Source organism: Limanda limanda, chromosome 18 (genome assembly GCF_963576545.1).
Source record: "Limanda limanda chromosome 18, fLimLim1.1, whole genome shotgun sequence".
NCBI classification, from domain to species: Eukaryota; Metazoa; Chordata; class Actinopteri; order Pleuronectiformes; family Pleuronectidae; genus Limanda; species Limanda limanda.
The window spans coordinates 8946179-8973905 of NC_083653.1; the positions used below are offsets into that span (position 1 = coordinate 8946179).

The 27727-nt window shown below is 44.2% G+C and overlaps 1 protein-coding gene across 3 annotated transcripts in view; it reads left to right on the forward strand.

The window, feature by feature from the left end:
* Positions 1 to 27727, forward strand: part of utrn (utrophin) — a 170204-nt gene that overhangs the window by 5555 nt on the left and 136922 nt on the right. For all 3 annotated transcript variants that reach the window (XM_061091915.1, XM_061091917.1, XM_061091916.1), the window contains exons 3-13: positions 15180 to 15241; positions 15568 to 15660; positions 17036 to 17113; positions 18299 to 18391; positions 18854 to 19026; positions 20206 to 20321; positions 20897 to 21057; positions 24217 to 24447; positions 25803 to 25984; positions 26951 to 27101; positions 27352 to 27471. In XM_061091915.1, coding sequence (XP_060947898.1) covers positions 15180 to 15241; positions 15568 to 15660; positions 17036 to 17113; positions 18299 to 18391; positions 18854 to 19026; positions 20206 to 20321; positions 20897 to 21057; positions 24217 to 24447; positions 25803 to 25984; positions 26951 to 27101; positions 27352 to 27471 — 1460 coding nt within the window. The remainder of the gene's footprint in view (positions 1 to 15179; positions 15242 to 15567; positions 15661 to 17035; positions 17114 to 18298; positions 18392 to 18853; positions 19027 to 20205; positions 20322 to 20896; positions 21058 to 24216; positions 24448 to 25802; positions 25985 to 26950; positions 27102 to 27351; positions 27472 to 27727) is intronic.

The window sequence follows — 27727 nt, forward strand, 5'->3', positions numbered from 1 at the left end:
GGGAAGAGGGACCAGGGTGGACCAGGGAAGAGCCGGAGTAAGAGAAGTGCAGGAGGAGGAAAATAACTTTGGATGGAACTTTAATGCTCATATTTTAGCCATTTAGAGATGCATCATTTTAATTTGGGGAGTCTCCAAAACTAGCTTTACGTGCTGTATTTTATGGGTTATTTGTGTCATATCTTACATTGCTGCAGCTCTGGTTAAGCTCTTCGTCTAAGTAGCAGTTAAGTGTGAATGTTACATGTTACATGTTGCTTGGTGACGTAAATGCTTTATGGTTAAAGAAATCCAGGAATGCAAACAAGGTGTTTCAGGCCCCTCAGGAGCAGAGTTTTTCCGTGGGACTCTCTTTACAGCAGACTTTTGTAACTTAGCATACATCTTTTATATGTACAGAAGCCTCATGACAAAAAAAGTCCAACAAAGTCCTCTTCTCCTTAAGTTTGGCACTTTTGAAACATTTGAGCAGCATTAACTTGTTCATAATCTAGAAGATCAGATTTTGGAGCTGTAGTATTTTCGTTATTTGACAGTTAAGCAGATGCTTCCGAAAACTCATCCAAGCTACTGAAAAAAACAAATTTAACGCAAATATGATTACACAGATCTGTTTAAGTTATTCTGAAAAGAAATTAACCGCCTTCCGTTTCTCATCCATGAGAATTTGCAGTTTTGTTTGTTTTGAATCATGGTAAATTAAGTATCATGGGTTTTTAGATTTTTGGTCCAGAGAAAACCAGAATCTTAAAGACGTCATCTTGAACTGTGGGCAGCTGCATGGTCGTCTCACATTTACCAAACAGCAAAACAAAAGAAATCAATGAAAACAATCATCAGAAAGATCATTAACTGCAGCTAAATGTGACCGAATAGTAGGGGGGGGAATTGGCAAAAATGTGACGCTTCAATAGTATTGCGATATTTGGGCCACGATTCAATAGTATTGCGATTCTGCGATATATTGCGATACTGCAAGTATTGCGATTCGATTCTGCGATTTATTGCGATTCATGTCCCCCATATTATTCAAAGGCATTACAAAAAATTAGGAAAATAAGACTGCTCAACTCACTTCAAATGTCACATTTAATTCTGTGAACAACATTGTCTTCTACACATTAACTGAAGTGCAAAAACTAAGAAATGGTAGTGCAAAAACTTTGTCCTTGAACATTCAGGACACAGGACCTTTGTAATTATTTTCTGAATAGGAGACCTCTCACATGAACACTGAGCTCAATCATATAAATAAGAGTAACCTAGAGCTTCAATCAAATTGAGACCTGCAAGGTCATGACCCAAAATTTTAAATTCATTTGGGAATATTGGCATTTTTGTTCAGAAAAAGGAGTTGGTCAACATGCTCAGATGTTAAAGTGCTCCTCTGGGCCGTTACTATATCTCCTGCAGTGGAGAACATCCTTTCCGCATACACACTAGGTATCTTTTAAACTCTGAAACTCTCCTCGTCATGCTTTTTTTTAAAAAATATTGCAATACTTTGTGCTACGATATAATCGCGGGCGCAAAATATCGCCCCACCACTACCGAATAGGCCGAACTCTGTTGGAAAAGCAGATGTGTGTGTGGTTTGCTACACAGGAGTTCTACAGGGACTGAAACAGATGTCAGCGAGTGCTCAGTGCTCACAGACAGTCTTTCTGGTTGGATTATCCTATAACCCCGTGAGGAGCAGCTACCTATCCTGTCTGTGCTCTACCCCCTCCCCCCCTGTCCGTTCCAGAGTGCAGACAAATGTGAAAGGTCAAATATCATGCACGGGGTCACGGGCTGTTGTCTAGTGGCCGTTACACAATAATGGAGACTCACCTGACTTTGTTTCTCCCTCTTTGTTTATCCGTCACATGAGACCTCGGCTGTGGCCTTCTTAAAAACACACGTACGCACTACGCAGCTCCTGTTACGTGACCTGGTCTCGTTGTTCTCCACCTTTCTCTTCTCTGTTGTGTACCCTCTCATCTCGTTCAGTATGTACCTGTGCGTAGTACTGACATGATACCATCCAAATAATCCCATCACCCTCAAGTGGCCATGCACCGTTACTTCACACGTTTGGTTTGTGAACTGCTGCTTTGAAGCCTGGAGTTGTGGCCATGTAATAAGTAACCACGTTTGGAGGAGCAAGGGGTGGAGCCTGACTGAGCGTTTGAGGACACTGCACGCCAACCTACACCTGCGACCTGCAGCCATTGGACAGGGCTATCACATGGTATCCAGTTGGTAGCGCCAATGCAAACTGTGCTAAATGGGTGATTTAAAATATTTAACATAATGCTGTATTGAAGAAGACTTGAAACCTATGATGGAGGCAATAAACTAGGGTCATTCTCTCATAGACTTCTATAGACTTGGTGTCACTTTCCGAACCTGGAGTCTATGTCCTTCTTTTTATACAGTTTAGGATCCTAATCTTTTTAAACAAGAAACCATGATCTAAAAGGACGATTTCCTTCTTCTCTCAATTTCTTAGATATACTCGTTAGAACATCCTGACTTGAACCAGCCCATTAACACACAATTTCATTATAAGACACTGGCAGAGACACTGTGCATTTAAACTGTGCATCAGTCTGTTAAATCCCACAGCTCCCACAGCTTTAAACAGCACCATATCCTTAGCATGGTAGAATGTGACCATCGCTGTCATCGTTTTTCATCCATTTTATATTTTTGGGACTCCTATATTGGTCAGTGATATCAGATAAGATAAGAAAAGTGGACATGTGATATTATTTGGCCAATTGGCACAGTTGTCTATTAGGAAATCAATAGTGTGGATTCAGTTTATTAGAGCAAATGCTGTTAAATATCACAATGTCTTCGATTTGCTTAAAAGGTCCATTATAGATATCTTCAAATTTGTATCAAAACTGAAATTGTCACAAGGCCCTCCCTTATTTGTACGTTTGTAAATGTGAGAACAGTGGAAGTGCCAAACAACGTACTAAAGATTTTTTTAACTTTGACATCTACGTTTTACCTGTTTAGCCAAACAAAGGTTTTCATCTACTCACACATTATCTTTGGGTGTGACGTGGAGCATAATGGACGACACATTGTTTTATCAAATGAGACCTCAGGAATGTGAGCATCACCACCAAGCGGAGGGTGTGGAGGGTGTTGCTTGTCACCAGGCGACGAGCTCAGCTACACGTCACTGATCCTTAATTCTAGACTTGGCCTCTTGCAGCAGGGTGGACCCAGTACATGAACATATTTCAGCTGCCACATGTGTGTGCATGTGTGTATGTGTGGAAAAAGACCGGATGAGTCGTTCAGAAATAATTGGATGAAACTTTCAGGCTATCTGCAGTGATATTCACCATCTTGCAGAAATTATTTCAAACTGTCAGCGAGGGCAGCAGCATGCCATGTTGTGCAAACACCTAAAAATGAATGTGCACATGCGGGTAGCATCGAACACAAATCAAAACAAAGGAGCTTTCACTGTGGCCGCCCCTTCGCTCTGAGATGTCCGGACCGGAATTTGTTTTGATTTTTTTGGGTCTGTGGTGTTTTAGCTCCACTTTTGTTGAATGGCTGTACGGTCAGGGAGAGTTCCCTTGAGTGTGTTTTGACTTTCAGAATGGGACGTGTCCACCGGGAGAGCAGCTGTATGTTTTCATGGCAATATATAGACACAAGTGTGTGTGTGTGTGTGTGTTTGTGTTTGTGTGCGCTTGTTGGTCTCTTAGCAAGTAGCTGGATGTGGCTGCCTGGGAAGTGGGAGGAAACTAGCTCTCAAACCCTGGCTGGAACTCTTGGAATAGCAACACTAGCCAAAACATCTCCCCAGGGTGCGGTTGTGTGTGTGGGACTCGGCCTCTCTGGTGCTTGTGCATCCAGCAGCATGCACACACCCCAGCTCCACCCAGGCCATGTGACATTTCCAGTCTTCCAGCAGAAAATGATCAGTCTCAGCCTCTTGTGGTTTGTTGAACACACTCAAACCAGTTTCCTCTTTCTGGAAATCTGCCTTTTCGCAAAGCAACCCCTTCCAGTTTAAATCCCCCCACCACCTCTGCCCCCTTTCCTTAGCTCATTAGGGCTACAAAGCCACGTTGCCCAATCTACCTTCTGACCCTTCGCATGACAGGATTTAATAAAACAAAAAAAGAAAGAAACAGGGCTGAGTTTTAGATTAACCCGTTAAAGCTTCTGTGGTATTTCACTTGTGAATTCCCATTTTCTCTTCATACTGGAAGTTTTTCAAGTCGTTTGTGTGACTTGTTCTCTGTGACTTGCGGTGCTGTAACTTGGTGTATTGTGCAAACAAGTTGCAAACTTTTTGAGTCTGTGTTGAAATGACACGGCTCTGATATCAAGAACTCTACAGTGAGGGTTGTCAGTTTGTACTATGACAGATATATCAAAACTTTGAAGGACTATTCTTCCACCACAGATATTGTGGCTCCATCTTATGCACCTCCACAAAGAGATTCTGTGTATTCTGACATGGGAACTTGCTTTCGAAGTCATTGGGTGGAGGCCTGTGGCATTGTGGGAGAACTGTGCTTTCCATTTCTTTCTCTTGGATGTTAGTTGGACCACTGACTCATCTGCTCTGTACGAGTGTGTGAGTGAAGCACAACCACCACCTCTGAATGGTATGTTTGATGGAAAAATCCACCCTACAGCACATTTAAAGGAAGCTAATTTGATATTTCTTGAATTTCGTGGTCGTGCTAACTGGTACGTGATGATCATAAAAGACATCCCTTGTTAAAGAAGTGGAAATCCCAAACGTACACCACCTCTAACAGTCGCCCTAAAGGACCATCATGCTTTGCTTAAGGTGTGTGACTGCTGCTGTTTGGTGACTAGTGAGGATACCGTCTGAAATCCTAATGGCCTGTCAGGAAGGGAGGCTGAAGGGAAGAGGCCACAACAAAAAAGAAGTTAATTGCACCATTTCATCACAAACTCCTGCAGCACATTGAACATCAAAGTGTGGCTGCACACTGGAAGTTTCCATTAGGGAGGCTGATTTTCTCCGGGTGGTAAATGGGAAGCATATTAAAAGGTATATTACGGGCATGTAACATTATGCTTTTCTCCCTCTTTCCTCTGATGTGTTACAAAAAGAAAGAAAAAGCAAAAGCCAACATTAGACATGATCTCCGGGTAAAATCTGGAGAATTTGCTCCGGAGTTTACCCAGAGTTTGACTTTCACAAGTTCAGCAACAAATCCTCTGCATTATTCAGGCGAGAGGTGTAGCCGCCTGCAGAGACAGGAAGTGAGGTATTAATTCCACTGTGGGGATCTCATGATTTTGTAAACAGCGACACCGTCCTCAGCTCTTATCACCACAACCTCTGTGGACATCATTCATCTGTGACCTCTATGTTTATGTCTCCGCTTTTTCACCAGTAGATATTTGTTCTGACATCGATTTCTCCTGGATTTCTACGGAGGGACAGCGGAGTCCAGTGTTTCTTGAAGTGATTTTCTTAGTTAGCCCTGATGTTCAGATACCAAACGTGAGTCATAGGATGAAGAAACTGACAATTTAACAGTTGTAAGACGACTCAGCAGTTACTAACAGATTTGAGGTGATTTGCCAAACTTGTTGAACTTTCGCCAGTTTCCATTTGACTTATCTTGGGCTCATCTTTCAAAATTTAGAAGTTGCTCCAGATGCTTCACTTTTTCCACATCTTCCAATTGTCATGTGGTCACGGTCTCAGTGTCACTGTCTGGTGACGTGACTGCGTGATGCAGATTTAACGTCCTTGTCTGAGATTAACTTCTAATAGTAGGATGATCCATAATGAATAATGTTGGATCATTATTTCCAATTTCATGGGTTTGGACATTTAACATGAGGCTGATTTCGTCAGTGGTCGCCATGGCAACGTATGAGCCATTGCTTTGAATGTCATGTAAAGTCGCCCAATGTTCCAACTGTTAGTCGTGTGTGTGTGTGTGTGTGTGTGTGTGTGTGTGTGTGTGTGTGTGTGTGTGTGTGTGTGTGTGTGTGTGTGTGTGTGTGTGTGTGTGTGTGTGTGTGTGTGTGTGTGTGTGTGTGTGTGTGTGTGTGTGTGTGAGACAGAGAAAAACACATTTTTATACAAGTGCACACACTCATATAGCTTCCTTCAAGCAGCTCGAAGATGGATTTTCTCGGGGTCGGTGTTCTAAGACGAAACGACTGCGGTGCCTTGGAAAGTCCCTCATGGTCTCTTGACTCTTGAAGACCGGCCTGGCTCACCCAACCCAACCCAGCTACTGTAACTGGAAGGAAGTGGATTTAATTCACTCAGACCCTGGAGGCCGGTCACGAGTGAACCCGGGCCGGTATTCCCTCCTCTGCTTCCTCTATGAGACGGAGAGGAAGAGAGAAAACAAAACACAGGAAAATGAACTCTCTCTTTATGTTTTCCGTCCTCACTTTCCCTGTGCCTTAGCTTCCATATCTGAATTTCAGCCTCTCTGTGGGAAGAGGGTTGTTTGCTCAGTTGGTCCTGATTGACTGAACATGTTGATGAGTAAATGGAACCTGTTCCACTGGGTCACAGAGCTGCATCCAACGCCAGCAGCACATGTCACCCTTTTGACTCTAGATCCTGCAATTTGTGATTCTGGGAGTTATCTGTTGTCATAGATTTCACTTTCGTATTAGCACGAGAAAAGGAAGTGGCCGTTGTAGTGTAGTGTAGTAGAGTGTCTGCAGAGCTTTTTAAAGGTTCAGGTCACTGCGGGTCATGTTTATCTGCTGTCAGCTTTCGCAACGTGGGAGAATGAGCTGTGTTCCCGTCAGTGCTCTGTGTTTTCAGGGGAGAAGCAGCTGTCACACAAACCCCCCACACCCCCCACACCCCTCTGTCACCTGTCACTTTTAATTGAAAAGTCCCTGTCACTAACTTTTCTCAGCCTCCTGTTGAGCGGGTCTGTGATGTCACGTCGGACAGGCTGACCCAGCACCCGAGATAAACCCACTTCCCCGGCACACGCTCGATGAAAGCACTCACACCTCTACTTCCTCTTCCTCTTTCTCTTTTTCTCTCTGTCTCTCTCAATCTCCCACGGCCACCGCCACCTTGTCTTCCTGTTTCCGCGTTTCTTGTTTTTGTTTCTCTCTCTCTCACTCTCTCTTTTTATTGTAAAAACATTCCTTTGCATCATGAATTTGGGTAAGTGGACGTCGTGGACCAAGCGTAACTTTTTCAGAAGGAAGAGGAAGCATGAAAACAGTCCTGACTTGGGTGAGTGTGTGAGCACATCTGTCGTACATCTCTGTAGAAATTTGACATTGAATTCTAAAGATTGTAGTCCTGGAAACTTAAGCTGTTTCTCCATTACAGTACAAATGCAATGAGCAGCCACTGTTTGACTTTTGTCGAGGAGGGTCTTTAAGCCAAGCTAAACGCCCAAATGATGCTCTAGATGATTGTCCGGCTAATTCAAACCCACAGCAGTTAGATTCTGATTTGTTTTTGCTTTGAGCTTTTTATATCCTGCAATTTCCTGTGTTTGTGTGTTGTTTTCAGTCTAAGGAAATTTAACTTCCTCACTTGCTACTCTGTCAAAAGTGTAACTTGTAGAGATTGTTCAGGTGCAAAACTGAATTTGAAAGAGAAAATATACTGTAGGGGACATTTTCTGTCGTAAGACTTTTTGTATCTAAGGAGTTTTATTATGATGCTATTGGTCACTGTGTCATCAAAAAAGCTTTTTGTTTTGTATTTAATATTTTACTTGAAGAACATTGTAATCCCTTAATTTTAATGTGAAACCTGACGTTAAATATTGTTAATATTTTGACATTCAGGCATTACGATGGTCCTGATCTTTCTCTATCTGGATCCCTCTCAATATTGCTGCCACACAGTGCATGCTACACACATGATATTACTTCTTAGTAAAACCTTTCCACCCTGCTACTTTAAGCACTTGTCTTTTCTAAACCAAGTCAGTGAATTTATTTTAAATGTGTTTCATTGCTCTCAAGCAAGATCCTGTGTAGGTGCAGGATCAGAAAATGGTTGAATCTCAATTTTTTGGTTAGGTAGATTTCCAGCAAATACAGAAAAGTAATCCAAGGCCTTCATTCCACCTCCTCGTCCCGTGTTGTGTCTGTTTGTGCGCTGATCTCGGCCCGATACTCGTCTCTTTGTCTCCATCATGTGCCAGCGTTTGCCTTCTGTCCCCTGTTGCACGCAGGGATGGTGCCGAACAGTGTTTATCTGTGCTCGTCCCCTATCTCACAATGCGTTATGATTCCCCACCCCTGGCCTGCCCTGTCCTGTTCTGTTCTGCCCCCGTTCTGTTTCCCTTTCATTGGCAGTGTCCCTCTTTCCCTCCCCTCTCTCACTCTCTCCCCATCTCCCTCTCTCTCTCTCTCTCTCTCTCTCTCTGCTGTTGCATTCTTCTGATCTTGTCCTCCCTCACTGGTCAAGGAGTGACAGAGGAGAGAGGAGAAGAGGGTGGCAGGAATGTCAAACTCAGTTTTGTGCTGATACTCCTGGACTTTACCTCTTTGCTTTTGTGGCCTGTTTGGTTTGAGTTTGCGGAGGCCGACAGTGAACGATGGCAGAATATGGGCTCAAACCCCGAGGTAGGAACTCTGAAAGGTGTGTGACACAGGTCTTGGTGGCAGCTAGGTGTGCCACAGGTGGTGGATTAAGGTGCAGTTGACTCAGGCTGCAAAACCTTGTGACACAGTCTGTGTATTTGTATAGCTTGTCTGCAGTCTTATCAAGATATGCTATGAAGGCACTGTAGTATTTTCTCAAGTGGGTGGTCAGTAGCTTGATTACTTGTCCTTTTGTAAATGTACCTGATATGATGAGGGATTTACCAAAGTTCTCATTCTCCAAAAAGTTTTTTGGACGTTTCTAATTAGTTTTTTAAATAGATACAAAAGAAAAAAACTCCGACTCATAAGTTCAAATAGGTACTGGTTGTTCTTTGGACTTTTAAAGACGGGCATTAAAAAACTGTGAGAAAAGCCAGTCATTTTTGATTTTTAACACGTGTAACGGAAAAATATCGGTTTGATTGGATTGCTCTGAATTGCTCGGAAGATGTGGAAGCCAATCAAACTCCTTAAAAGTTTTTGTCTTCTCTCTCTTTCCATCCCCATCTCCTTTTTTTACGACCCGCCACAGTGATTTACAGTTTGCATGTTGTACCTCTGGTTGGCGATGAGCCCTGGCGTGCTGCTCACAGTTCATCAGAACACTCTCTGACTCCACTAAATTCCTGCACCCCCCCCTCGCCTCACCAGTCCCCCCCCCCCCCCCTCTGATTTCCCCAATGCACGCACCTCGCAGCGGTGTTTTTCAAGCTCGCTAAGTGGGGATACGGGTTAATCCCTCTGGACGCACGGTGTGTTTTGCTTACAAATTCCCAGATCTTGAGCGAGAGAAGAGTGTCAACAAGGCTGCGCCGGCTGGGACAAGCTTAGACAAGTGACCACCGGAGGGAGGAGGGAGGAATGCGTGGGAAATGATAGGAATTCTGTGCATTCCTCCCAACCTACGGAGTCACAATAATTCACATTTACACCAACAAACTGTGAATAGGATTAAGTCGTGTGCGTGTGTGCGTTTTTGTGAACATAAAGGGGAAGGAGAAAGTTTGCAGGAGGGAGAGTAAGTGGAGCGTTATACGATGTTTGACGTGAAAGCCCATGAGTGCGAGTGTGTGTCCTGCGTAAGGATCGGCGCCCTCCAACATGCTGTGGGTGGCGCCGCGCTGAAAGACAAGACAGCCAACAGCTGAGCCTCCTTCCAGATCGCCAGCAAGGTGAAGTTCACGCTTTACGAACGCGGCCTCTTCTTGAAAGGCGTTTAATTGCAGAGCCAAGTTTTTCCCTTTTAAGCACTTTAAAAAACAACCCATGAAAAGCAACATTCTCAGGTCATAGACTGTGTAAATAAATGGATGACGCATCTCCACTTCCGCCAAAGTGTCCAGAAATGAGGCCTAAATATTCAATCTGCACCAAATTGCACACACTCATAAATATCACTTCCCTAAATTTGCGGGTTCTAATTTTTTTAACAAGATACATGAAGTATTCCCCGTGAAAATGGTGAAAATGTTGCTGAACGCTCTGTCTCGCAATGTTAAAGAAAGCAAAATATATTCCTGGATTTTCATGGTTATCTGTTGAGCATCATGTTTGCGTAATCATGTTAACTAACGGACAGGTCGACAAACAAAAGCAGGCGAAAACCCCTTTTGTGGAGGTCATAAAAACTGAACTTAGACAAATGAACACTTGGTTATACATCATTTATGACCCATACTGCAGCCAGCCCCCAGGAGGTGATGGAGACACTCTGGCTTCACTTCTTGGGGAAGCTGTCATGTCATCGTTATATGCTGTCTATGTTTCAGACACACATCCCATTGGTTTTCTGCCAGTTACCTCATCTTCTACTGGGGTTAAATGTTGTGGTTGTCATGTTAACAGTGTTCATTCAGTGGTCACACACATTCTGTAACTTCATCAAAACACTTACCAGGAAGATCTTACAAGTTCCGTTTTAAGGGTCGAGCTTGACTTGTTTAATTGCTGCTCGCTGCTGCCGACTTGGAAACATTTGTCTCTGCTCCGACCTCTCATGTTTACTGTTTGACGCTGCCGTGGAAACCCTAATGGTTTGTTTGATTTTCACCTCAGTGCGTCCCACCGTCGCCCCCCCTCTCACACTGCTGTGTGATCACAGGCTCTCTCCACCTGAGAGATTGAAGGATATACCGGGGACACTGTATATTTAATGTGGTCACAGCTCAGAAACATTTGTTCCTTAATTTCTTGGTAAATATCTTGCCCAGTTATGTCATATTTAGTTTTTAGTGCCTCATTTTTCTTAATTTCCTCAGCACGGGGTCAAGGAAATAGGGCAGAAGTCTGACAATTTGATAGATTGTGTTCACATTTAATACAAATGTACTTGTAACTAAATTTCCTTCGGGGCGTTTTGCAGATTCTGTAGCCTTAGCTGTGTTTGCTTTCATTTATCTTTTGAACTGAAACTCTAGTGTCAATAGAAAACTCCTCAAACAGGCTGTGAATGTAAATGTTCAAGGTCACAGAGACACATCAGTCATGTAAGTTATTAGAAAAGTGAGATGATTTGTCTTTTTCTCTCAGGAAGGGAATCCTGCACTTAACATGAAGCACTGACACTGTGATCTTCATGCTGTGGTGCGAGTGTGTGTGTGTGAGTGTGTGTGTGTGTGTGTGTGTGTGCCCGTGCACTATATCGAAAGCATGTGTGCGCTCACTGAGCTGTGACAAGATACCAGCTGGATTACTGGTCCTGATGCAATCGCTACTTCCTGTTTGGCTGTTGAGGAACAGAAACATTTGTTTCTCAGCAGACTCACTGTACATGACTCGGCATATATGTGTGTGTGTGTTCGTTTGTGTGTGTGTGGGCGTGCGTGTGGCTCAGTTATGTGATGTATGATGACTGATTATTTGACGGCGGCTCAGTATTTGCTGTGCAAACAAAGTGCCTGTGACTCTTGCGTCACAGTTTGTTCTTCAAGTCACTGGGCTGATGGGAAATCTTAATCATATGACCGAGTGACCCATAAAGACTGTTTCCCAGTAAGAGCTTGCCAGTGTTAGTACGCTGTGACATTTAGGTGTGTGCATATATATTATACTTATCACACAAATATATATATAATGTAACGTTTGATATAATGTACAATGTGGAAAGATGCAAGTAGACATAAGCAAAGTGGCATGAGTGTACATGTGTAATGGTGTTTTCATGCAGAATACTGACTCTCCTTACAAAGGGTATTTTTTTTTTATGTCTCTCTTGCACCACACACACACACACACACACACACCGCTCCTTTTGGTCCATCCTGCAGTAAGACATTCCTGTGCTGTGGTGAGTGGGAGCAGCGTGTATGAATCAGGTGTATTGTGGTGTTAAGGTGGTCCGGAGCAGAGCCCAGGAGACCTGAGCCCACAGGGACCCTCCTCCCAGAAGCCTGGGGGGCCCTCGGCAGGGTGCTGGTTAAGCTGTAAGGACAGGAGGCCTCCACATGGGGAAAATTGATATCAATGGCGTTGAAAGCATACCTGTACTATACCTGTCCTGATCCTTGTGAGCAGCTTTTTTAAATGTTACTCCCTCTGGCTACCTCCTTACATCTTTTTGGCCGTCCCTCCTTGTTTTTCTTTTCCATTTTCTTTAGTCTTGTTTTGTCTTGTGGTCTGCCTGTCTGGCTACCCTCCTCACGCCCTGTCTGTCAGGACACGTACGCTCATTCCACCTGTAACTTAACCAATGTGATTTATTGGGCCCCCTGCCGCGGCACCCACCTTTTTCAACACAACTCCTCCTTTGTCTCCTGTGCCCTTCTTTACATCGTCTTCACTGTCAGCTTTGAGCCGTCACCTCTTTGTCTTCCTCGCCTCTTAAGAAAGAATCCTTGAGGTTTATGTGGAAAAATGGGTCAGTATACTCTCAGGAGGGCCTTTAACACTGTTATGGTTCAAAGCCCTTTATAGACCATGGCACAGAGAAGACGACTCCGTGCAAGTGCATCGCCGTGAAGGCAACTAGTCTCTTCTGATTTTGTCTTCACTTAAGAATCTCAGCTTTCCTGTCTTCTCTTTCCACTCGGATAACTCCTCGTAGCTGTTGCCCCCTGTCTCAGACTTCTTGACGGCTGCATCCCTCAACATTTCGGAGAATCTATAAAATTGCACAAAATATTATTGTCAATTTCCTGCTGTGACTGGCACAGGAAAAAGTAGAAATAGAATAGTCCATCCAAAGTATGAAACATTAAGATTAAATGGAAATTGCAGAAACGTCCTCCTGGTCAAATCAAGTTAGTTTTATTTGTATAGCCCAAAGTCACAGGGCCCTCAAAGAGATTGACAATATATATAGTACTGCACGATTAATCGTATTAAAATCATGATCTTGAATCGTCAGATATAACTTTATTAAAGATTCTACTGCATTTTAATAAGGGACATCAGCAGCATCAAAACAAACGCTCCTTCTTTCTCCCAAAGAACCTAAAGCACCGACCTGGTCGCAAATGTGTCAGTGGCGAACTTCGCCTCCTGTTCACTTTCAATCTGTGTCAGCGAGGAGGCAAATAAAAGATTTGCTTCCTGTGGTGAGGTAAATCTTAGTATAGCTTTGCGTAGATTTCATCTTTGGTGAACTCTGACCCTCAATATTTTCTTGGCACATCTGTGAGCGTGCCTTAATGCCACATTATCTCTGCTTTCTACCACAACTAATAAAAAAACAATGACCTGAATCCAGAAGAAATAATGGGAGAGGATTCTAAGAAAGAATCTAGCATCTAACCTTTATTCTTAGTACTTTGAGTCAAATGAGGAAAAAGTCCCAATAAACACGCCTCTCTTCCACCAGCGTTTATCTCATCGCCTCACCTCTTCACCTCCCTCACCCGCACCCCCCTCACCCTCACCTCTGGCCTCCTCCTGCAGTACATTCTTGTTTTTTATGCTTCTTCTCACCCAGCCCGAGGCTACACACACACACACACTCAGCCAGTACACACACCCCAAACAAAGAAGCCCACGACTGCTGGGGCTGGTGATCATAACCTTTGACCCTTTGTTCAGTTCATGGTGCTTTACACAGCTGCTAGTATAATGACAATGGCAGTTTAACGCTCATATACACTAGTAGCCTCTCTCTCCACCCCCCTGCGTCAGTGTCAGAACCTCAGTCTGCGGTGCCGTGACTCCTTCCATCAGGTGTACGAATGTGAAGCAGTTTGACAACTTAATCAGCTGGTTATTTAGGGAGGCCATGAGGGAAAAAAAAAAAAAAAAAACTAAACTTGTGCAACGTGGCTTTTAAGTCTTCACATCCCTGATGACTCAATAATGTACCTGAAGTGCAGGTTCCCTAATGCTTCAACTAGACTTGTATGTATTTGCAATTACTTGATAAACTGGTCTAGAGTTTAATGAACCAGCTCCACTCTGTCTTTGTAAAAAGTTTCTAAGGGTCTGTCGGACTGTCCTGTTTAATGTTATTTTCGCTACTGCAACTGACAAGTACTGTTTGTGGAGCAGTAAATAAGTGATTTCCTCTAGTGTAGCATTAGCCAGGGTTAACTTAAATGCCAGCAATTGCCAATATTTTGGAATCTGCAGCAAGAAATCCGTTACCAAACTGTTAAAAACTTAAAGGGTCTTTTATTTTTATGTCAAGTGGCTGCATTTCAACAGCTATTTTGAGGAATTCATTGTTGTGTAATCTTATATTATTTATTTGTGTCCTTTTTATATTCATGATATCAAACTGCATAATAACAGAAGTTCTGTGGCCGATAATCTAAGCAGTCAATCAAAGCCCAGGTATCAGAATTGGTATTTGAGGAAGAATGGTTGATGGTTTATTGCTCACATCTGAGAAGCTGTAACCACAGCATCCTTTGAATCATTTCTATATTTCCATTGATTAATCATGTCTGACCATTAACACAATCTGTGCCACCACATTTAATTTTCAGTTACGATTCAGAAAACATTAATCTTGAGGTATAACTACAGTCACAACAAGTCGGCTGCTTTCCTCCATATTCTTTGAAGTGCCGGACATAGTCAAAAGTTAATTTTCTGGGGCAAAATCCAAGGCTTGTTATGTGCCACCCTGATCCATTACAGGAGGCAGCCGTCGCCCAGGCACATCAAAGCTGCTGACCCTCTGCCTGACACACAATGAGGCCTTATTAGAGCCATGTCTGAGAGAACAGAGGAGGAGGAGCAGGGGGGGGGGGGGGAAGGAGTCCAACGGGAAGAGAATGTGAAATATTTGCAGAATTAGATTCATAAACCAGGGGATTATTCTAAAGGACATGTGGAGCTTTTTTGTTTTGAAGTTGCACTTTACCTTCACTTTTAACACTGAGCAACTTCTGATATTTTGTGCACATAACCCAAATTACCCATTTTTCCCTCAGGTTGCTGCTGCAATTTTCTAATGCTCCAGCCACATTAATCACGGTGCTTTTAATGGTGATGCCTCCTGCTGCAATTACTATTTAGCAGCGTGTCAGTGTGAACTCGAACAGTTGGTTCACAGAGTAAAACCAGTGGTAATGGACTTTGCTGTCATTATCCGACCGACCCTACCGGCTGCACACGTGTTGACCCATCTTCTCTCTGTTCCACAGACGAGCACGATGCAGTACAGAAGAAAACCTTCACCAAATGGATAAATGCACAGCTCTCCAAGGTAACGTAAAACAAACGATGGGCTCAGGTCGATGCCAAACGTCTACTGCATTAATCAAAAACACTAGATACATTGCACTTGTACTCTGAAAGCCCAAGAAGACTTTTGAAAAAACTAAACGTTTCATCTGCCTGATATTTAAATCACATTTGTTTGAAGTAGGACTCAAGTGTTGTGATGATATCCAGGTTCTAAGACCATGAGTCTGTTTCCGATGGAATAAACATATTTTCTTGATTACATGGTTGAGTTGTGATATAAACTCTGTGACTCTCAGCCTTGGTGTTAACTTTGAAACTCACGACTAACACTGTTATCTCTATCAGACGGGGAAGACGCCCATCAAAGACATGTTCTCCGACCTGAGGGATGGGAGGAAGCTGCTGGAGCTGCTGGAGGGTCTCACTGGAACTGTCCTGGTGAGTTTGTGTATAAAAGCCTCCAGAGTTCTAACATTTTAAAGAATGCAGTCTGACGTTTCAAATTCCCCCAAAGATTAGTTGGGTTCCATCCGTCTGTTCCTCACTGACAGTGGGTGAGAGGTGGGTCACACAGGCTCGACATGTGGAGACAAACAAACGTCTTTGCTCACATTCCCACTTGCAGACAAGTCAGTTCTTTGAACTGTGGGAGGAAGCCGGAGAAACCCCCACACTGACACGTGGACACCATGCAAACTCTGATCAGTTTCAGCACTATTGATTTATCTTATCAATACTTCTGCATTTCAAACAGTGGCTGAAAACTCTGACACGCTCTCTGAGTTGGTCTGCATGTGGAGCTTCAGCTGTTTATCTTGTGTTTAAACAAGCGGTTAAGCACTTGAGTGTTTTCTAATCAAGCTGGACAACATGGACAACTTTTGATATATATAGACTTTAAAGTTTGTTTTGGCTGCTGCATCACCCCAAACCACAACAAAAACATGCATTAACTCATGCAAAGTCCAACTGAATGTCTAATGTAAACATAAGAACCACTCACTAATATGTTTAACACAACAAGCTCTTTATCAGAAAACAGCTGATAAAGAAACGTTTTCAAAATCATTTTAATAGGCAGAATTCATATTTTTCCATGTACGTTGTCTGAGACCGACCATTTTTGTTTTATTGAATATTCCTCATTTATCACTGTCACCTCTTAAACAGCTTATCTGCTTTCCAGCACCTGTAGCTGTACAAAGTGCCACATGTCTCTCTGCTATACATACAGACAAACACACACACACACACACACACACACACACACACACACACACACACACACACACACACACACACACACACACACACACACACACACACACACACACACACACACACACACACACACACACACACACACACACACACACACACACACACACACACACACACTCTCTGATGCCAGAATACTGATTCTATAATTAGGTGCTAATAAGTGGTTGGGGGTATGTGAAGAAAGGATTTGCCGTTGGCATCTGTCCATCCTGCCGTTCTTTCCACGAGTCGACCTGTGGACACTGCTGATAGGATAATGTCTGGATGATTGTACAGCGAGAAAAACTCTGCTGAGTGATGGCCAAGCTTTTCTCCATCCAGCCACGAAACCCTTTGTACATTTTACTCCTAGGTTTGTGAATATGTTGCGCACAATGTTTATAATTAATTTTTTTTTCCTGATATCAACAAATCACTAGATGCATTTTACAAACTGTCAAAGTTTCCATTAGGCTTTTTAATCTCTCATTGATTGGCTGGTGAACAGTGATCACGCAGTCGGCTGATTTCTGCTGTATTTCCTCTTCCTCAGACCAAAGAGCGAGGCTCCACCAGAGTGCACTCTCTCAACAACGTCAACAAAGTACTTCAAGTCCTGCATCAAAATAATGTGAGTACCTGTTCTGGTGCTGTTGGTGGATGCTTTTAGCTAAATTACAGATATTGGCGTCTCTTTAATCCTGTGCCACTTTGGCCAAAGAGTGTACAGGGTTTTTATTTCAGCTACACAGCATAGGCAGAAAGAGGGAACTGTAATGAACCACAAAATATGTGCTGTTGTGTTTTCTTGAACAAAAATCCCTATTTTCTGACATTAGACAGGACCAGGGAAGTGGACATTCCTAGGTGGCACCGACTTCATTCATACCCGTCACACTTCCTGTTAATAACCAGGACTACATGTCTGGCCTTTTATCAGACTGTGTCAGTTTGTCTACAACTCGTCTCTTCTCCTCTCTGTGTACAATGCTTGGTCTTAATGCCTTGACCTTAGCAGTGGGAGATAAGGGGCAGGGAATGTGGAGTCTGCAGAGGCTGGAGTTTGCATGTAACCCCTGCTGGTTTCTCCCCATGCAAGAGCCACAAAAATCAGCTGCCAGTAAAAGCCTGGGATCCCATGAGCCTTTACAGTCTGCTGACTGGAAATATTGGCTTCCCAATAAATAAAAAACTTAAAACTTCTTGAGTCTTCTAATAAATGTACCTGAAAAAGCATTTCAACCTCTGTAGTCGTCTTAAGACCAAGACACACAAAATCATATTGAATTAGACAGATTCCTGGGGCAGCTAGTGTTATAAAAATCCTGTCCGAGCAGGTTGTGAAGGTCTGAGCTAAACATGAAGTGTTGGATGATTCTTGTTGCTTCAAAAGCTTGTTTGGGAATATTCAAGTTCAGAGACGAGCACCCGGATGTTACTGAATATGCTGCAGACCGAGACCCTGAAAAAAGAGAGAGAAGTGATGGTGTGTCGGGTCTAAGCTGATTGGGAGTAGAGGCAGTTCGGAGGTCAACTCTGACGAAGTGAGAGAGGTCACTTCATAGCTTGACCAGACACTTGACCTCGTGTTCCACTCTGTGCCTTCATCCTGTCTGAAATATTTATATGTAATCACAGCACACTTTGACCTCACCTCGTATAATTAGTGGGACAGGCCTGCAGACTCACTTGAGAGGAAGCGTTGGAGTGGTGCACTTAATGTGCTTTAATCCCATGTTTGGTAAAAGTGCTGAGAGCGGAGCCTCATTAAGAGCTGGAGCAATATTGATGTCTCCTTGGCTGCCTCCTCCTTCAGGTGGATCTGGTGAACATAGGAGGGACGGATATTGTGGATGGGAACCACAAGCTGACCTTAGGCCTCATCTGGAGTATTATCCTTCACTGGCAGGTGAGCACACACACACACACACACACACACACGTTCGCACACAAATCTTCTGTCTCTCCCACCACATCCTCCACACAAACACACAAAGACTCATTAATGTTTGCTCAGTCAACTCACCGATGTCCCAGAGGGATCAAAATACAAATGATGGAAAATGGGTTTTGTTGTGCACTCATGCGTGCATGTAAACACACTTAATCATCCACCGCTTTGTGCGTCTGACCTGTTGAAATGTGACTGCAAACGGCTGCTCAGAGGAAAATAGCTAATCAGGAGACTTTGTTAGAAAATGGTCACGTCTTTCATCACTTTTTCATTATTACTAGTTTACATTAAAGGGTGTTTGAGTCACAGACACCTGAACGCACCTCCGGGGGGGGGGGGCTATCACAGAACATTCAGGCTAAAAACCAGGTGTAAACGTCTTTTAACCCAGTTTTTATTTCCCCACATGTCATGTAGGTGAAAGACATCATGAAGGACATCATGTCCAACCTGCAGCAGACCAACAGCGAGAAGATCCTGCTGAGCTGGGTGCGCCAGTGCACCCGCTCGTACCCAGAAGTCAACGTGCTGAACTTCACCACCAGCTGGGCCGACGGTCTGGCTCTCAACGGCATCCTCCACCACTTCAGGTGAGGGGAAACGTCTCCATGGCAACGGCATGTTTTACCGCTGTGACCTGATGAGACTGAATGAAGGTTGACGTTTATCTGTCTCCACTCACGTCATGTGTGTCAGGACTCTGCTGGAGCTGTACTGTGTTGGTGCTGTGAAATGAATCCTCTGCTTCAGGTCGACATTACAGCCTTGATATCTGCACTTTGACTCTGAATGTAAATCATACTGAGCACAAGCAGGAATCTGTGACTGAGTGTGTGTGAGATTGTGAAGATGCCCAGGCCGTGCAAGTGGCGGAAGGTCAGGTTGACAGGTCAACGCCTGCCGGCTCTGTGTACACTGCTTGACTTACTCTCTTTACGCCTGCCATGTCACTGTTTGCACACGCTCGCTGTGTGTGTGTGTGTGTGTGTGTGTGTGTGTGTGTGTGTGTGTGTGTGTGTGTGTGTGTGTGTGTGTGTGTGTGTGTGTGTGTGTGTGTGTGTGTGTGTGTGAGAAAGAGACGGGCGAGGAGTGTTTGGGGTGTTTTCCCCCCTTTGAGTAACCCCTTGTCCTTACCAGTGACATGCGTGTACACACACACACACACACACACGCACAAGCACACACACACACACACGGGCCTGTGAGCTGTGAGAAAGGCCAGTGTTGGTTTAGACCTGGGCCGGGGTTTAGGTGGATCAGTGGACACACACATTCCAAACCCGGATGGCCTCAACACAAGTCCCCTCCGTACCACTCGTCTGATTGCAGGACATTTCTATATAAATTAAGTAATTGTGGTATGTAAAAAAATATTTTGATGACATTTTATTTGTTTGTGCTTGACAGAAGCTGTGGATCTGAAAAATGATATTGATATCAATTCATTCTGATGAGAGAAAAGAGTTTATTTCCTTTTTCTGTGGGTATAGACATTTTCTTTTTGTTGTTTTGTTGCCAAATTAGTGCGTTCAGCTGAGTGTCACTATTCTATCACTTGGAATCGGAACTGATTTGAAACCTGTTTCTGCTGCAGAGTCATTTGGGAGTAAATGCAAAACCTATCCATTCCAATCGCAGACAAAAGAACGATATCAGTGGGTTTTCGGATCCGTGGAAAAGGGGCGTCAGTGGTTTGATCTTTATGAAACTTCCAATGACACCGTCACCATATTGCTGCTCTCATGCCGTCTGTTCTCTTGTGTTCTCAGGCCGAACGCCTTCAGTTGGGATCAGGTGGTCAGGCTGAGCCCTGTGGAAAGACTGGAACATGCCTTCACCGTAGCCAAAGACCAGCTGGCTATTGTGCGGCTGCTGGATGCTGAAGGTACTGACCAACTGTATTTATTTGGACAAGATCGACTCTAGAAAGTTTCATGAAAATGACAATCCCGGATAGTAGTCCCGGAAAAGTAGAATAGGGAATCCTTTTTTTCTTTTTTACTCTTTGCAAAATTCCCTCATATTAAAACATGGTCCACACTCACAAAGCCGTCCTTCATGTCCTGCCCGCAGTCGGATAAACTCACAGGGGAGAAAGTAGCTCGGTGTTGTCTTTGGCTGAGAATTTCTAAGAAACTGTGTTTGCTCAGAATGTTTTGCTAGTTTATGTTGCACCTGTAGCTGCTCATGTACTTAAGCTTCATAAATACAGACAGTTTTTTTTAATGTCATGACCCCGGGGCGGTTACACCTGACTCTGACGCTCTTCGTATAATTTCTCCCGTCACCATCAACCGCTGCCTCACTCCATCTGCCTCGCTGCCTTTCTCCTCGTGCAATTTTCTCCACATTATCTCCTGCTCGCTCCCTCCCTTTTAATTTGTATCTCTGATCTTCTGCTGCCCTACATCCACCTCCTTTCCACCATCTCTCCTCTCCTCCCCTCTCTCTCTCTCTTAGACGTGGCGGTGCAGCTCCCAGATAAGAAGTCCATCATCATGTACGTGACGTCTCTGTTCGCGGTGCTGCCCAAAGATGTGAGCATGGAGGCGATCAGGGAAGTGGAGACGCTGCCACGCAGATTCAAATCGGAGGACTCGGGTCCGGGCCTCAGCGCTCAGGTAAAATATACAGTGTGCTACAGTCGTTGCCCTCATTTGATAAGAAACACCAGGGTACTAGAGTAGGTTCTAATTTTAGGAACAAGTTGGTTGCACACTAGACCAAAGGGAGAATCACTGTACTACTCTCACAACCTTTAAAACTACTCATACAGTCCACTGCTGCGTCTGTTTTTAAAAGATTAAAACAAATTCAAGGTCCAGGCCTCCTCCCTCCTCACCTATAAGTCCCTCCAGTTCCTGTCTGACCTCCTCCACCCCTGTGGTTCTCAGATACAGGTCTACGCATCGTCATCACCCGTATTTACCTGTGACCACAAGGTCACTGGGCATTCATAGTGGCCGACCCCACTTTCTGGAGCTCTCTCCCATCCAAAAATCCATCAAATGTGGGTATTGATCCTGATCAGGGGGATGATCCAAGGTTTTTACATATGGTTTTCCTTGATTATTTTAAGCTATATATTTGTATGCGGTGGTATTAACCCTGGCAAAAATAAAATCACATCAGCTCATTTTAAAACAGCTGTAAAGTTGTGGTTTGCCGAACAAAAAAAACAAAAACCTGAACCCGTGAGTGCTTCAACCTTTGCTTCTGGGTTCTGTTCCTGATAACGTTCAGCGTGAAGGCCACACAACACGGTTCTGTGCGAGCGCAAGGAAAAAATTGCAAAGTGTCTCATTGTGAGTTGCCAGATCCTATGAGTCACTCCCATTCTGAAAAAGCCATCTCCTTCCTTCTCTCCAGCGCCGCTCATGAAAAACACAGCAGGCGCAGGCAAATGGGGAGCGAGGCCGTGACTCACCACTCTGACATTAGCCAACAGAGCGAGCTGCGTGCTGCTGGAAACACAGAGCTGAAAAGGGGATGGAAGGAAATGTGGGAATGAATTGGTGAGAGAGGGAGTGTGTGCCGAGAGTTGACAAGGAAAGTTACTTGGGCATTAAACATGTCTTTGTGCGGGCGAACGAGGGGCTTTGGTATGGGACGCGTGATTTATATGGACTTCTCTGCTGTTTCATTAAGTTGTGATCATAATCTATGCTTTGTCCTTCCCCTTTTCTTTACATCCAGTTTAATTGTAACCAAACACAGTACATTTTATTTCATCACATTGATTAGATATTAAATAAAGTTGCAGCCCCTCCCAGCCTAATTGTGCTCACTCCCTTTCCATCCCATACGACCCCTGGGGCATCTCTTTTTAATTGTTTCTAGTCAGAGAATCCAGGAACCACCTCCCCAACTCTTTATTGTCCGTGGGCACATATTTCACACGCCATGGAACGAGTGCTGGAAAGTCTTTCTAAGTAGCGCTCTGATTGGTCCAACGCAGGGTTTACTTTCCTGGAGCGCTCTCTCTTTCCTCAAAGGACGAGATGCTGAAACCGGGAGGAGAAGAAATAAAGGCTCTTTGTATTAGATGCTCGTGTTTGGTTCCCCTCCTGAAGTTTGAGATTCATAACAAAAGCTCCATGATGTGGTATGTGTGGATTTTAGTAATTTGGTAATTTCTTCCATGCTTTGGCCTTCCGGAAATTTGTGTGTTTTAGATGTGATGTAATGTTATTGCATTGCCAATCTCTCAGAGTTGTAACATCCCTGATGATTAGTGCACTGGCATATGCACGGTATTATATGACAAGCCTCAGAATCCCAGCTGCAGAAGTGATGAATGCAGGGATTGAGTTGAGCAAATCATCTGGTGATAATAAATGGTTCTGTTGAGCGCGGCCACAGCTATTTTACAGCCATTCAAGTCAATAAATAGACCAAGGCTGCAGTTTTCTTCCTCTCTCTCCCTCTCTCCAATGCCACTTTCGCTCTCTCTGTGTCGCTCTGTCTCTGCTCCGACACGGGGGATTCACTCGCAGCATTTCTGCAACTTACTCCAAAATATTCAAAAGGTCATCGAATATTTTCAGCAGGTGACCTTTTCCTTGAGTTTGCCGCTCAGACATTAGAGCTTTGTAACTTCAGCCCTGTTAAACAAAGGTCCGTTTGACTTGTAACTGTACTGGTCCCTTCCCTCCCATTAGCAATTCTGTCATCTTTGACTCGTCCCGGCTGCCGCTGCACAGATTTCTATCTCCTCTTCGTTTCAGCTCCAGACAGATTTGTCGAGCTCTGTCGAGCCTTGTTCTAAATGGAAACATGGGACAGTTCAGTGCTGCCGTCCACGTGGTGCTAAATTAGATATTGTTGAAGCTGAATTCGATAGTGGTTCGATGCAGAGAACCTCTTCTACATGTGCCCTCCACTGTCTGTTTCTGTATCACCTTGATGTATTTGTCTGTAATCTGGGAAAACCTTGAGCTTGGGTCGGGTTCGGACACGAAAGCAGCATGCCTGATGGGTTGGGTTGGTTTTCTGTCCGGCTGGGTCGGGTTCGGACAGAAAATTGGGGCCCGAGCTGCTCTCTAGTTCAGATAATTGCTGTTTTGGGAAGTTCTTGTTGAAGGACACTACAATAACTGCTTCTACTCCGGCCTGTTCGCTTTCCTTGTGTTCCTGATGAGATGAAGAGATAAACACACTCTTCCCCCTTTCTCTTTAGAACAATCATTTCCTTCTCCCTGACCGTACACCCAACTCTACTTGTTGATATTACTTTGTTTCAAGCTCACTGCTGTTCCTAGAATGAGGATTGACCTTCCCGGCGTGCCAGGACCACCTCCCAGCATGCCATAATAGGGCCGCAGTTGTTTTTTCTTCTTAACTGAGAGAGGACAGGCCACTCTGCATGCTCCAGAGCTGCACTGGCCCCTCCTAGATGTCTGCTTCTATTTTAAAACTCGTCATCTGATGTTGACAAATGAAATTCCCAGTAAAATAGTCAAACAGAGGTTTTGGGAATTTGAATGTTTGATAGAAATGGTGGAATCTGAGTAATTTAGATGTTCAGGTTTGTGTTTTTTAATGTGACCATGTGACTGGGACTTATTAAAGAAGCAAAAAAAACTTTTTTAAATTTAAAAGCAATAGATTTGACCCTGTGTAATGTTAAAGTAAAATGCTGTCTGTGAATATTTGTAAAGTGCTTATTTTTAGTAATATTGCTCTAATACAATACAGTAATGATCACACACACAATGTCAAGACGGTGTCAATATTCTGGCCAACCAGTCCAATCACAACCTGCCTTATTTGTATCTCAGAGTGCAAAGATGCAGGAAGCAGGCAGCAGCCCCCGGCCCGAGACCCCCGGCACGCTGACGGAGACGGAGGGCGAGATGGAGGGCAGCCGGCCGGAGGTGGACCTGGACAGCTACCAGACCACGCTGGAGGAAGTTCTGACCTGGCTGCTGTCGGCCGAGGACGCCCTGCACATCCAGGACGAGGTGTCGGACGACGTGGAAGATGTCAAGGACCAGTTTCACACACACGAGGTAGGAGGAGAGGAGCGGCGCGACTTATGTGATGCAGAGGCGCAAAAAACATGCAGGCACATGTATACGGAGGTAACGATGACTGTGCTATTTCACCTATGGACAGAATGATGGGTTGTTCAGTGGTTCTCAAAGGTTAATAGATGAAAAGTCTAAAATCTTAAAAACAAGATTCTCAATAAACTCTCCTAATGAATATATACTGTGTATCAGTTTGTAATGACACATTTTATTTAGATATAAGTGTCAAACAATGGCACAGATACCTGAGATACATTATGTCTGACTAGCACACCTGGTTTTTGTCTTAGAACTGTCACCCTCCACGTTTGACTCTGACATATAGCATAATAGCATTCCACAGATAGAGGCCTCCAACAACCCACAGTACATGCTCCGTACATGTCGTGAATGTCAGGAATTCTGCTCGGCACGGTGGCGCAGTAGCACCCCATGGTGCCCCGGCCCAGTACTCACTTGCCCGAGAAGGTGCAGTCGCAGGGTCTGTGCCTGTGCATGTGTGTAAAGGGGCTTTGGCAGGATTCCCTTGGCTGAGATGTGAATATTTGTGAAGTCTAACGTCTGGAATCCAGGTCAAAGCAGAAAGCTGCTAGTGAGACGGGAGAGCAACAAGACTCAAAAGCCTCTTTAACAGCCAGGCTTTTCAAGAGGTCTGAAAAAATCAATCCCGTTTGTTTCGGCCTGGTTGTTCGCAGACTTACTCCAGCTTCTCCAGCAAAGCCTCATTAAAAACAATGGGCTCAGAGGTGCAGTCAAAAATGCTTACTCATCCAGAGAAAAGGACAATAACTCAATTCATTGGCCTTGTTTTGCTCACTACAAGAACCAGTAAATAGCAGCCCCTCTAAGGAGCTAAGAAGCAGCCAAATTCCTTCACATTTGCTCTTTATTCTGTTTCTTCTTGAGGCGTTTTTCTCTCCTCTTCTCTTGTGCAATTGGCCCCAGTTGGCCACTTGAGTTTCCCCCTCAGTGCGTGCTCACAGGCAACACTCACTAATACAAGGGTGATGCCCAGCACCTCTGCAGGGTGTTTTTAACTGTTACACCGAGTGACATGAGAGGGCAGAGAGAGAAACCAATCCAGATGTAAGTCTGCTGGTGCCAAGTGCCAACATGGAGCCCCGGATTATATAACCAGTTTGTGGCCAGGGAGTTAAACTGAATCTGGGTAAAGGTATGTGGTTAGACAATGTCTCCCTAAACGTAACTTACCCTTATATTAAAGTTTATTATCTCATCTTTTGTTTTGTTCTTAGTAGACAGCTCCAAACTTTCAGAGTCAGAGATTTGCTGTCAGTGTTTCCCCTAACCTTTTACCCCTCCTCCTCCGACAGGCCTTCATGATGGAGCTGACAGCACACCAGAGCAGTGTGGGTAATGTGCTGCAAGCTGGTAACCAACTGATCGCCCAGGGCAACCTGACTGAGGAGGAGGAGGATGAAATCCGGGAGCAGATGAGCCTCCTCAACTCCCGCTGGGAGAGTCTCCGAGTGGCCAGCATGGACCGACAGGCCAGGTAGAGACACATACACACACGCACACATACATACACACACACCTTTAAAAAGGCATCAACTCTACTACCGATACCCCATTTTAGTCTGGACGGGCAGAAACTGAGATGTTTGGAAACTACGACGTATGGACTCACAACCGCTGGGGTCTTTTCAGTCATGACGTAGCCTTCACTGATTCGTCAGGCTCCTGTCACGTGACCCCTGTTTTGGAAGAAAACAGCTGTCATTATTGATGAAAACTGATGGTGTAGACAGAGATCGTTTTAGTTGCTAACAATGTTTTTTTTAACAAAAACCTAGTCGTATAAATGTAGCTTTAATCCTACAGTGGTTATAAAACACCTTTGCTTAGTGTCATTTCTCCCTCAAACTTGAAAAGATTCAATTATTTTAACAGTGCATTGTGCAGTGAGTCACTAATTCAAGTGGAGATAAATTTCCTCTGACTCAGTGTTGGATCCCACATGTTCATGAGTTTTCCTGTGAAGACTGTTCAAGTCTGCAAGCTGTGTGAAGGTGACACCTGATAAGCCTCCATAGGCCTAACAAGTCGTCCGCTCAATCTGGGTTATCAAGGTTTATGATGCTTCAGACACACCCACTCACACACACACACACACACACACACACACACACACACACACACACACACACACACACACACTCACACACATTCACACACATTCACAAAGTTGTTCGTAAAGTGTATTTATGATCTCCACTCGAGTATTTGTTGACCCTGATTTAAAACGTACGTTCCAGTGTGTGGCACGACTCTTTGTCTGTGGAGTCCGTGCACAGCCTTGTCCCTCCCTCAGTCTTTGTGCGTCTGTCAGATAACCAGCCCAACAGGCCATTTCACCTCAAAGTTTATTCAGCCGAATGTTTTTATTCCCCTCCGTCTACCTCCACACACCCAGTCCGCTGTCGGCCTTTGTCCCAACTCTCACCTTCTCTGTCCCCAGGCTCCACGAGGTCCTGATGGATCTTCAGCAGCAGCAGTTACAGCAGCTTTCTGATTGGCTCACGAAGACTGAAGAGCGAATCAGGAGGATCGAGACAGAGGCGACACCCAAAGACGTGGAGCTCTACCAAGAACAGATAGAGCTGCACAAAGTAAACACAGATTTCCCCTTGAAGCCTTTTCTGTTTTGGATGAATTTAGTCATTGGAGAAATTGTAATTGATTTAACATGGATAGGATCAAGTAGAAAAATAGCCTGGTTTGTTTCTCTTGTTTATCCAAATTGATGCAATACAGATTTTGGGCTACCTTTGTGTCTTGTATTGTGTAAAGATGTTGATGTTCGGTAAATGGACAATTTGTATCTTGGGCTGAATTTACTATTTGCATTTTCTCTTTAAGGAGCTTCAGAACGACCTGGAGGCCGAGCAGGTGAAGGTGAACTCCCTGACACACATGGTGGTCGTGGTGGATGAGAACAGCGGTGAGAGCGCCACTGCTGCCCTGGAGGAGCAACTACAGGTAAGTTGACAGAATGATTGCTGTTGTTTGGCTCATAATTTGTGTTAAGGTCAATTAAAGACTCTAATTTTGATTGTTGCAAAAGGTTGTTTTTCTTTGTAGCTAAACCATGAGATGGACTAGTGACCTATCCAGGGTGTACCCCCCCTTTGGTCAGCTGAGATTGGCTCAATTCTTCCCGCTACCCTTAAAGGATAAAAACTAATTATACTGCCTTTATGTATGAAAAGAGTCACGTCCATTTCAAACGATACAA